We start from the raw sequence: 11,227 nt of genomic DNA, 5'->3' as shown, positions 1-11,227 counted from the left end.
TTAGTTGACCTGTCGGTGCCTTAACCATACTCAACTAAACCTTAAATAACGTTGAGAGTGTCAATGGCAGCTTAGCCGTGTTATATTTATTGTGCAATACAGGTGTTCCTGGTTGAAATTATAGTGTTTCTACTGCCTTTTTATCAAAATGGTATACTTTACCATATTAGGTGTGAATAAATTAATATCCGATCATCTGCACTTACATTTACACTTGAGTCAGAACTTGAGTCAAGGAAATTGTGAAAGTCTCTCCTCTCTTTTTCGGGGCGGTATTTGGCGTGTTGGACATGTGCGCCCCTCCTCTCACTAAAGACGGGATAATAGTGGTGGTAAAGTGGGTTTGAACTTGCAGCCGAGGGTGAGTGGAGGATAGTTCTCACTGATTCTGTTTCGGACCAGCCTGAGGTTTGCGGAGAGATCTACTCGGCACAAACATCTCTCTGGAACTTACAGTTGGAGCTCTAGACTTCACGTCAGATATTGGATTCCACAACTTCAGAGGTATTGTTTAAAAAAGTGTTGTATATTATGTTTTAGTGCTAGCCTTAGGCTATTTGATCATCTTTTGTATTCCATGAATGGTAAATTGGATGATTTTAAATGATAGGCTTATGTTTTGGGCGGAACTTTTGCACAATTTTCGTACATGCAAGGAATCAGCGCTATCTGCTTATCATGCACATGGATGTACTGTAGTGGCTGTGGATGTTTGACATCTTTTTGCAATTAAAGACATGGATGTCGCACAGTTACCTCGGGGAATGAGCAAGAGTTTGGGTGGTCAGGAATGTTCTCATGCTGATAACTTTTAACGGTTCGCGGAGAAACCTCATTCCAGAAGCATCTTTTATGTCCTAATCATTCAGTCACACCCATTGACAGCTGATCAGTTGATAAGATTTATTGTCATAGCTTAAGGCGAGGGCTTATCTGACCTGGAGATGCGAGAGCGTAGAGCCCAGCTGCCCAGCTGCACATCAGCTCAGCACATCTGTGGCGTGGTCCCGTCCGCGAGAGAGGAGAGAGCATAATTCGTTACAAAATTGGTTGACAACTTGGCAAGGTCGCAAATTTCCCTTATTAGAACGTTATTAGACCCAATTGACGCATTGGTTTTATGATGCAGGTTTAAGATCTGTACTCGCGAGTCAGGGTTCATTGTCTTGACTCAACTGTGAGAGTAGAGGTATACCTCTACACCTCTAGACTACTATATAGTCTTTCTTACGCTCTGTACTGCAACAGTCTCGCACGGTTCACTCTGTTAAAGGTTGGCATCCATACCCTCGTGTTTTCCTGTCTGTTTTCAACCATTTGCACTTTTTATGATAGTTTGAATGTAACAGCTTATACGTTGCTTTTTAGTTTCCTTCTTTTTACATAAGTCACTGCAGAGATGTCACTACGAATCAGACACCTGCTGTGGCTGGTGTGTTTGTGCTCGAGCTTCGCTGAGCACGGTGAGTATTTTTAATTTATTTGTATTTTTCTCTTTTCTCCTTATCACTCTCTCTTCCTCTCTTTTTTATACTTTTCCTTTTTCTCTTTCACCTATTTCTCTCTCTTTTTGTCTCTCTTTTTGTCTCTCTTTCTGTCTCTCTTTCTGTCTCTCTTTCTGTCTCTGTCTCTGTCTCTGTCTCTCTCTCTCTCTCTCTCTCTCTCTCTCTCTCTCTCTCTCTCTATCAAGCTAACTCGTCTTGTGTTTTCAGACCAAGCATGGAAGATGACAATGGAAAAGAGCTCACCGGCTAGCGGCTCTCTGGCCGGCAAGGTGGCGCTGCCATGCCACTTCTCAATCACGCAAACCACCTCCGACAGCCCCACGCACACCCTTCACCCCCGCCCCCGCAGCTCTCCCACGCAGAGCCCCGAGGACCAGCTGAGGATCAAGTGGATACGGCTGGAGGGGGAGGTGGAGAGGGTGGTGCTGGTAGCCCAGGGAGGAGTGGTCAAGGTGGGCCAGGAGTATCAAGGCAGGGTGTCTGTCGCCAGCCACCCCCGGCCAGTGGGGGAAGCCTCGCTGACCATCGTCCGCCTGAGGGCTAGCGATGCCGGCCTCTACCGCTGTGAAGTCATGCACGGGATGGAAGACACCCAGGCTTCAGTCAGTCTCAACGTCAGCGGTGCGTGGAACACACACACACGCACACACACACACACTCATATTATCATTAGTTCCAGTTTGGGTTTTGTGGTGAAACTCTAGAACATGCCCGTCAATTCATCCTCTGCTAGTCCCTCCCTAATTTTGGAGCTAGCAGCCTCAATTTGACTCAATAGTTGGACCTAACCCCAGTCTCTTCAATGGCTACAATCAAGACAGCATTCAAACCAACAATCAAATCTCAGTGATCCTGCTGTAATTCATTGTTCATTGATCCTGCTCTAACCCCTGGCGAACCCGACATAGACCTGTACCTGTTTCAACACCCCCATCCATCGAATTAATATCAGACAAATCGCTATTGAAACATTTCGTATTTCCGTTATGTTGGGGGTAGGCGAAAGTGTCAGTGTGGGATTGAACGAATATCATTAGACCCCCGGTAGCTGAGATTCCACATAAGGGATGAACGGCAGGGCCTGTTCACTCACAAAGACATCCTTATGATTGACCTACAACCCTGCTTTCCACAGCACATTCACATAGCTCCTGTAAAGCTGCCAGCAGCTTCAAGCTGAGACAGAGGTCATATTCTTTTTTCTTTTTTTCTTTTTTTTTAAGTGGCAAATGACAGGCCCAGATGTGTGCCCCCAGGCGACAAAAGGGGTTTGGATCACAGGGAAAGTACCGGTACTTGGACGTTTTGTGTTCCTCCTCTCTCACCTGCGTCAACTGCCCTGCTCAAACCGCTTAGCCGTTGCAGCTTCCCTACTCGAGGGGTAACCAATTTGTAAACGTAAAAAAAGGAACCAGGCCGATACTAATCGCCCTTACGCTTCAAAACCGCCGTAGGTTCTGCGCAGTCGTCATCGCCAGCTCTCTACATTTGGATTGACATCGCGCTCTGTCCCTTTAGCAGACGCTTTTATCCGAAGCGACACACGCGTAGTGCCCGCAGAAAGCCCAGCAGAAGATCAAGGATCAGAAGTGCGTGGTTTCATAGTGTTTCTGTGGTCAGGAGTGGAGGAACGGTCTTCGTTTCCCTTGCCACAGTGCAAAGTAACCACATTTCAGCTACCAGGCATGGCGATCGAGAGAAGAAAGAAGAAAAGGGAAACAAGAACATATCCCATTACAGTAGATCGTTCGTTTAATGTGTGGTGAACAAAGATAATAAAACTACAGTGCAATACTAACATGACTGACTGACTTTCTGACTGACTGACTGGCTGACTGGTTGTGTTCTCCCTCCAGGCGTGGTGTTCCACTACCGGGCCAGTACCAGCCGCTACACTCTGGACTTCCAAGGCGCTACGGACGCTTGTCAGTCAGCTGGGGCCACCATCGCTACAGCAGAGCAGCTGCATGCCGCCTTCGAGGACGGACTCGACCAGTGCGACGCAGGCTGGCTCGCTGACCAGACCGTCAGGTGTGTGTGTGTATGTGTGTACGTGTGTGAACATGTATGTGTGTCTGTGGTCAGTGTGAGGAGATTTCATTTGTCCCCCCTTTGCCTTTTAGATACCCAATCACAAAGCCCCGTCCTGGTTGCTCAGGCGATATGAAGAGCAGACCTGGTGTTAGGACGTATGGGCTCCGGGACCCGAAAGAGACGTACGATGTTTACTGCTATGTGGACAAACTGCATGGTGAGAGAGAAGGGGCTGCTGTGTGGGGGATATAGCATATCCACCTAAAAATAAATGAATATGTTTGTATGTTCAGTATGTAGTATGTCCTTACTCTTTGTTATATAACGCTTCCTTGTCAATACATCAAATGTATGTCATTTACTGTGTGTGTGTGTGTGTGTCTCCCTCGGCAGGAGAGGTATTTTACCCTGCCATCCGCTACAAACTGACCTTTCGCCAGGCCAACCGTATGTGTGTGAGTAAAGGGGCAGTGCTCGCCTCGCCCGGCCAGCTGTTCGCAGCCTGGAGGGGGGGTCTGGATCGCTGTGACTACGGCTGGCTGTCGGACGGCAGCGCCCGCTACCCCGTCTCGGTCCCCAGGCCCCAGTGCGGAGGGGGTCTCCTGGGGGTCCGCACCCTCTATAAACACGCCGACCAGACTGGCTTCCCCAAGCCCACTGACCTGCACGGGGCTTTCTGCTTCAAGGGTGAGACTGAATAACACCGGACATACATTGGGCCGCCCCCCCCCTCCCCCCTCCCCACCACCCAGAACCATAAAGAAAGGGTCCCCCCTGGGTGAACCCTCCTTCGCTCCTGATTGGTTCATTTAGACAGGACTGGGGCAGCTTTTTTTTCCTGAGCTCTCATTTCTCTTCTCTCCTGAGCCCCCCCTCCCCCCCCACCGCCCCACCAGACCCCAACCACACATTCAAACACACGCACACACACACACAGTCTCACACACACACACACACACACAATGTCTCTTCTCTCTGAGCTATGTTCTGCCTGTCGGAACCGTCTCAAGGTCAACCCTGTAGCGTTTCCCTCACCCTAGACTCGTGAATGATGGTTTGTGTGTGTTTAAACTTTGACCCTGTTTTCACTTCCTGCTGAGGATCGTCTGGGGGGCATGTCTCGCCTCTCTGTAAGGAAAAGAAAAAAAGCGAGAGGGAAAAGAAAGGGGAGGAGTAACAAGGTTCTACATGAGACCTGACGTGCGCATGCACGCTTACAGCTTTAGAGACAATGTTGCCTTGGAAATGTGTGTTTGCTCTGCGAGCATTCTGTTTCTGACATCTGGAGAGACCATGACCTCCTCCATTCTTCGCTGGGCTGCTCTGGAGTTTTCAACCTCACCAGCCAAAGGCAAAGTAAACGTGGCCTTAAAGCTGGGCCATGCCAGTGCCCACACAGGTCCAAAAACACCAGGCTGGTTGACTTGGCAGGTCACCAGGACTCCCCAGACACTGTCTGTGGCTAGTTGAACGCAACAACTTTGAAAAGCACAAGTCTCAAGTGGTTTAGAAACAGGCGGATTCTAATGCGAGAGAGATGCATTCAAGGTTGCCCGCTCGGGAAAAACAAGCAAACCCCCAAAACAGTGGAGGAACACGCTCCCCTTGCCCTGTTTATGGACTGGTGTGTTTTTTTTTACGAGGGGAAAACCCAACTCAAGCGAGCAGCCTCTAAAACAGATAGCAGAGCAGAGAGAAGCGGGACAGGGTCCCTAATGCATCGCAGCTGGACCCTGCCCAGCGACAGAGGGGGAAAGAAGGAGGAGGGGAGAAAGAGAGGGAGGGGGGGGTGGAGGGCTGGAGAGAGGTACGCACGTTTATCTCCCAAAAGTGTCATCATCATCCGGAGAAAAATGTGTGTACCATACATATGTACCTAGAGTGTTCTTGTCCCAGGGGGATGTACAGTGAGGTGGGTAGAACGCGGTCGCATCCTTGGCCGTGTGCAAACCACCCCTATGGCCCGGACACCATGAGCTGGCTGTGTTTTTTTTTGGGGGGGGGGGCTATAGGGACAGAGCAGTGAACGACAGCCATCTAATTGAAGTGACATGACCATATAGTGTAAGGACAGACCTCAGCCCAGCCAGATGGCCGTGGCTCGCCAAACAAATGACATCACATCTGTGTCTGTGCTGGGCTGAGCTGGGCTGGGCTGAGCTGGCCGGGCTCCTGCTGTATGTAGGGTCTCCTTACAGCATGAAAGTGCCACGGCAACTCCCCTGAGCGCCTCTGCTCGGAGCCAAGATAGCTGGATGTACCTACAGAACACACGAGAGAGAGAGAGAGCGAGAGAGAGAGAGGAGGAAAGGGAAAAGAGAGAGAGAAAGAAAGAGAGAGAGAAGGAAGGAAGGAAGGAAGAGAAAGAGGCTCTCCTCCTGAACGTTCTGCTGCAACCCACCTCAGTGAGGGAGAAGGGGCAGTGAACTGAAAGTATACAGCGCTATGTCAGTGAAGTTATAGTGTGCCAACAGACCGGATAGTCTCTCGGGACAAAGTATGAGTTCAGCAGTTTGCGCTCACAAAGGCCCATTGTATGTGTTTGCCCTCCCCTTCCCCTCTCCTTTTCTTAGGTGGTAGATCTGGTGCTGACTCGCCCGGCGACGGCATGCTACCTGGAACGCCTCTAACTTCAGGTGCCCGCGACGTTCATGTGCCGTCTGTGCGTGAAGTACGGCAGACGGCTGGACTGGATTCATGCGAAAGGGAGAGATAAACACATGTTCTGATGCTAGTCACGGCCAAAATAAATATCTTGAGACTAATGTGAGAAAGAGAGAGAGGGAGAGGGAGGGGAGAGAGAGTGAGAGCGAGAGATGATATGGGTGGTTCGGAATTGGCCTAAAAGCACCAGTTTCCAGGCTGTTCAGGCGTCTATAAATACGGCCGCAGTGGCCTCGTCCAGGCCTGTTCTGCATATGGTCATTCTGACACCACTGGTAACGTTGCGTCCACTGCTGAAATGGTTTTATTCTCGACAGCTGACTTCACTTTTCAGAAATCACAGTGGTTGGATGTCCATTTACAGCCTGCAGTAAGCTAACTACGTTGTGAAAACACCATGTTTAGCAAACTGTACTTGGCGCTCTCTGCCCTCCCTGAAGTTATTCCACCGCCAGTAAAGCATTCCAGCGCAGACGGCTTATTACCTTTCTAATGATGTTTACTGTATTCCTCTTCTCTCCTCCCCTCGCATCCACACTCCCACCCCCCCAACCCCCCCCCCCCTCGCATTCCCCCCCCCCCCTCTCCTCTCCTCCAGCTAAGGAACCAGAAATCACTACTCCCGGACCAATCACAACTCCGGAGGCTCTCAGGCCACACACAGCACACAGAGCTCACCTCGCCGTTACCGTCAGGCCTCAACACCAACCCCACATGACCACTGTCGGGTCCCGCTTCCAGCCCACAGACTCCCCCTACCCCATGGTCTGGGTGAGCACCCCCTTCGCCGATTTCGACGCGGACGACTTCGATCAGAAGGACCCCAGCCTGGTAGAGTCCCTGCCCCTAGGGGACATCATCTCCTTGCAGCTGCCCCCCCTGCCCACCACCGTCTCCCAGCCCTCGCAGCTGGACATCGCCCAGGGGGGGGAGCCCTCCGACGGGGAGCAGGGGGGCTCCGGCCGGGGGGGGGAGAGCAGCGGGAGCGGGGATGGCAGCGGGAGCGGGGAGGGATCCGGCGAGGGGGAGGAGGGGGATGGGGTGACTCCCCAAGCCGGGGTCAGGAAGTTCACCCCTGAGCCGGGCCTGCCTGACAGGACCAGCCAGCCAGGCCAGCGGCCTGCTGTGGTCTACAAGGAGGAGGGGCCAGATTCGGGGGACTTGCCAAGAGTTCCGCCCGGCACCACCCAGCCAAGCGCTGTGGACCAATCGGTGGCCACCTCTGGAGTGGACCAATCGGTGGCCACCTCTGGAGCAGCCTCGCCCACCAAGCCACCGTACCAGCTGATCATCGTCAACGTGCACGACAAGAACCACTCAGGTGAGCGTTTGGACGAAAGTTCCCCCCCCGGGGTCTCTGAGTTTGACTCGTTCTCTATTTGACCTGTTTGCCAGATACTGTCGCTTCTGTGCGATGCTGGCAGGGCTGGTCTGTGTGTGTGTGTTTGCTATGGAGCATCACGCGCAGACACAACCCTCTGTTCGAGCGGGCTGTTTCTGGACAGCTGTATCCCAGTCTGACCTCCCACAAAAAGACATTCATCCTCATATTAGATATTCCCATTTCCATATTTCCACTCATGAATATGACATCAAGGTTTCCAGCTGCATCTCTGGTTCGATGGCGAAGGATCTCGGATGGAAAAGATTCTCCTTTTGTCCTCTAAATTTCTTGGAAGGTTGTCGCTGTTCCTGTACTGTTCCCGTGCCTGTAGTATCTGTGGGAACTGTTTCTTCTCGGGCCGACCTCATTCAGCTGTGGTGTTTGGGTCGTGTTTTGGAGAAACGGCACTCGGAAAACATTCAACGTTCTCTCCGTTCACCAGGCTCTCGTCTGCATTCTATTCTTCCCGTCTGTGGCGTTTGATATGAAGCATCCATGTCATTGTTATCCTCACCAGCCCCCCCCCCCGCCCCCCCCATCTTCACTAAGCTCTTTCATATTTAGAGGAACAGTGAGCTAGTTGACATGCAAACACATGCACAGCCAGATGTGGAAAAACGATGAAGTCATTTTCTCAGTGTCTACAATGCCCCTGCTTGGCCAAACAGGCACTTTTCGGAGAGGAGCATATTGCAAAAGCATCAGTGGGCTTCTGAAAGCAGGCAGTTCAGTTGCAGTAAACGCTAACAGGCAGCTCAGTGCTGGCTCGATACAAATCTCTGTCTTTGGCGGCCATTCGGAACTGAATGGATGCTTTTTCAAGTTTCCTTTGTTTAGTAGCACACACACACACACATACACAAACACACAAGAAGTCAACAGATCTCTGGCCTCCTTGAACTTAATTGCCCTTCCACCACTCAGCTGTTGGGTTAGGAATGGAACCTGTTTATATAAATGTGAAGTAAATGTGTGTGTGTGTTTGTGCAGGTGAAGTACATGTGTGTTTGTTAGATTCAATGGCTGAGTTCAAATGGCAGACTCTTTGAGACCCATTAGCATTCTGATACTCCAAGGTCCGTTATTGCCCCCCCCCCCCCCCCCCCGCTGCTCAAACACTTCCCCCTATCTCCCCCATGTGCAAGCCACGCACGCGCACTTCACTACACCCCTTATTTAACCTTCTTACCCTTCCCAAATGCTCAGGTTACTATGTTAGTACTATCCCTGTAGCGTGTGAGTTTGTGTGTGTGTCTGTGTGTATTTCTGTGTCTGTGTCCATTTACACAAGTCTCGCCCCCCCCCCCCCCCCTTCCCCATGACCTGCCAGCCCTTCAACCTATTAAAGCAAAATGTTTATCATGAAACGAACAGAGGTATACTAGGTCCCCGAGGTGATATTTCATTACAGTTTCTCAGTGGTGTTCTGTGACCTACAGCTCTCACACTGTGTGAGGAAATTGAAGAATAGAAACATTGATTATTATGGTTCGATCTTCCTGCTTCAGAGTACTGTTTCAATTAGATTGGATGTATCAAGTTTAGGGACAAAGAGACATAGTGGCAGCTTTTGTGAAAACTAGGATGTTTAGTGGATAGGCTCTCACACACACACACACACACACATGCCTCTGCACGCAGACATTCAGGAGCAGAACTTGCGGTGTGTGTGTGTTTCATCTATCCCCAGAGAGACATCGTACCCCAGGTTTAGAGCTTATGTCCAAATCGACTTCACATTTTGCACACATTCCCATGACATAGGTTCCATGTGTACCATAAAGTCCTAATGAAGACACACAAACCTTCATTGTTTCAGTGCAGCCCTTGGCAGGGACAAAGCCATACCCAACACAGAGGCAAGCCTATAGACCTACAGGGGATTCCAGTATGACCTCCTTTGTCAAACAGTCTATATTTTAATCCACATTACAACTGGCTTTCTGTAGGATTCTGTAACATCACATAAAATGTTTGTTCCCGATGCCTGAAAGGGTTAACGCAGCCTGGGTTAGGAAAGTCAGATATAAAGCTGGCTTTCATTATAGATTCAGTGGAGAAAAAAGAATGTATTCTGTCTGCTAATTCTAAGCTTATTTGCCTCCTGTTGTGTTCTTCTCAGTGGACCACATATTGGATATCCTAGGCCGGCCTCTAGGGGGCGACTCCCAGTCTCCGTTGATCCCAGTGTTTCCTGGGTTCCAAGTGGTGCCCAGCGAGGCCATCCAGGGCAGCGGGGAGGCTGACGGCGTCCTGGCAGCGCCCATCACCTTGCCACCCGCACTCAGCTTCATCAATGGCAAACACCAGGTCAGACCCTGGTACTACCACCGTGCCTGTAGATTTAAACAGCATTCCTTCCTTCCTTACTTCCTGCCTTTATCTTTCCCTCCCTCCCTCCCTCCCTCCCTCCCTTTCTTGATTGTTTTCCTTCCTTCATCAATTCCATCCATTCCTCCTCCCAGGTGACCCTGGAGCCGGTGGGCCCAGTCGAGGAGCAGGAGGCGAGGGGAGACCAGTTTGAGACGGCCACCCCAGTGGAGGCATCGCTGGGGGGAGTGGGTGAGGAGGCGGAGGAGCGGAGCCCCACTCCGTTTGACTATGGAGCCATAGAGCTCCACCCGGACGAGTCGATCTCCTCTGCTGCAGACAGGGACCCAGCAAACACCACCCCGGCCCACCGCTCACCCCCAGTCCCTGTATCTCCCCCTGGGCCCCAGCACACGGGCTCCCCCCACCCCTCGTCTCATGGCGCGTCCCCTTTTGATGATACGGAAGGGTCGGCGGGCCGAACCACCGACGACGAAGGGGGTGTGACCCAGGAGGGATCGGCGGACGAAGCCACGCCCACCCCAGCCTCGGACGGCCAATCGGAAGTGGTGACGGACGAGACCGAGATCGGCGGGTCGGATCTCACCACACGCACCCCGTCACACACGGGATCCCCGGTTCACACGGACGACACGCTCGGCGTGGACGCACGCACGCACGCCCGGACGGAGGGGGGAGACCTTGAGGGGTCTTCCTCTGCGGAGGAGGAGGGTTCGGCGCAGGAGGCGTACCCTCCGGAGGCACCCAGGCTCACCAGCCCTCGGACCCCCTCTCACGCCACCCGCCACCCCCAGCAACCTCACCTCCTCGAGGGCTCTGGCTCCACCGAGACTCCCCTGGTGGGTCCTGCTGTGGAGGTGGGGTCGGAGGCCGGTTCGAGGGTCACTCCAGGCGACCAGACCCCTGCGAGGAAGGACGCCGTCACCAGCGACGCCGGCCGCCGCGTCCGTCGGAGGTCACACCGAACGCCACAAAGATCCCACACACCCCCTCGAGGTCACCACACCCACCCCAGACACCCCACCACCCAGGGCAAGCCCCACCCTCCCCCCCAGGCCACGCACTCAACCACACCCCCAGCTTATCATTCAGGCGACGCGACACACGCCTCCCCATCTACCGCTAGCCGCCCCGACCGGACCACGTCCAGTCAGCTGCAACACACACGTCCCGTTCCCCAGTGGGCCTTGACCCCTGACCCCTCGGCCACGCCCCTGTCCGAGGAGCCCTTTGTGGATTACGACCGGGTCATGGGACCCCTGCTTCCCGAGGCGGCCCCCCCCGCTGGCCCCCAGTCCACGGCGGAGCC

The 11,227-nt window shown here is 52.6% G+C and overlaps 1 protein-coding gene across 1 annotated transcript in view; it reads left to right on the top strand.

The window, feature by feature from the left end:
* The first annotated feature begins 338 nt into the window (after window positions 1–338).
* Window positions 339–11,227, top strand: part of vcanb (versican b) — an 11,418-nt gene continuing 529 nt past the window's right edge. The window contains exons 1-9 of the mRNA XM_062484824.1: window positions 339–504; window positions 1,389–1,463; window positions 1,713–2,126; window positions 3,362–3,536; window positions 3,629–3,756; window positions 3,933–4,226; window positions 6,802–7,524; window positions 9,710–9,897; window positions 10,053–11,224. Coding sequence (XP_062340808.1) covers window positions 1,400–1,463; window positions 1,713–2,126; window positions 3,362–3,536; window positions 3,629–3,756; window positions 3,933–4,226; window positions 6,802–7,524; window positions 9,710–9,897; window positions 10,053–11,224 — 3,158 coding nt within the window. The 5' untranslated portion in view covers window positions 339–504; window positions 1,389–1,399. The remainder of the gene's footprint in view (window positions 505–1,388; window positions 1,464–1,712; window positions 2,127–3,361; window positions 3,537–3,628; window positions 3,757–3,932; window positions 4,227–6,801; window positions 7,525–9,709; window positions 9,898–10,052; window positions 11,225–11,227) is intronic.

The sequence above is a fragment of the Osmerus eperlanus genome, chromosome 18 (assembly GCF_963692335.1).
Source record: "Osmerus eperlanus chromosome 18, fOsmEpe2.1, whole genome shotgun sequence".
NCBI lineage: Eukaryota > Metazoa > Chordata > Actinopteri > Osmeriformes > Osmeridae > Osmerus > Osmerus eperlanus.
The sequence above is the reverse complement of the archived record's forward strand: the minus strand, read 5'-3'. Positions and strand labels throughout refer to the sequence as shown.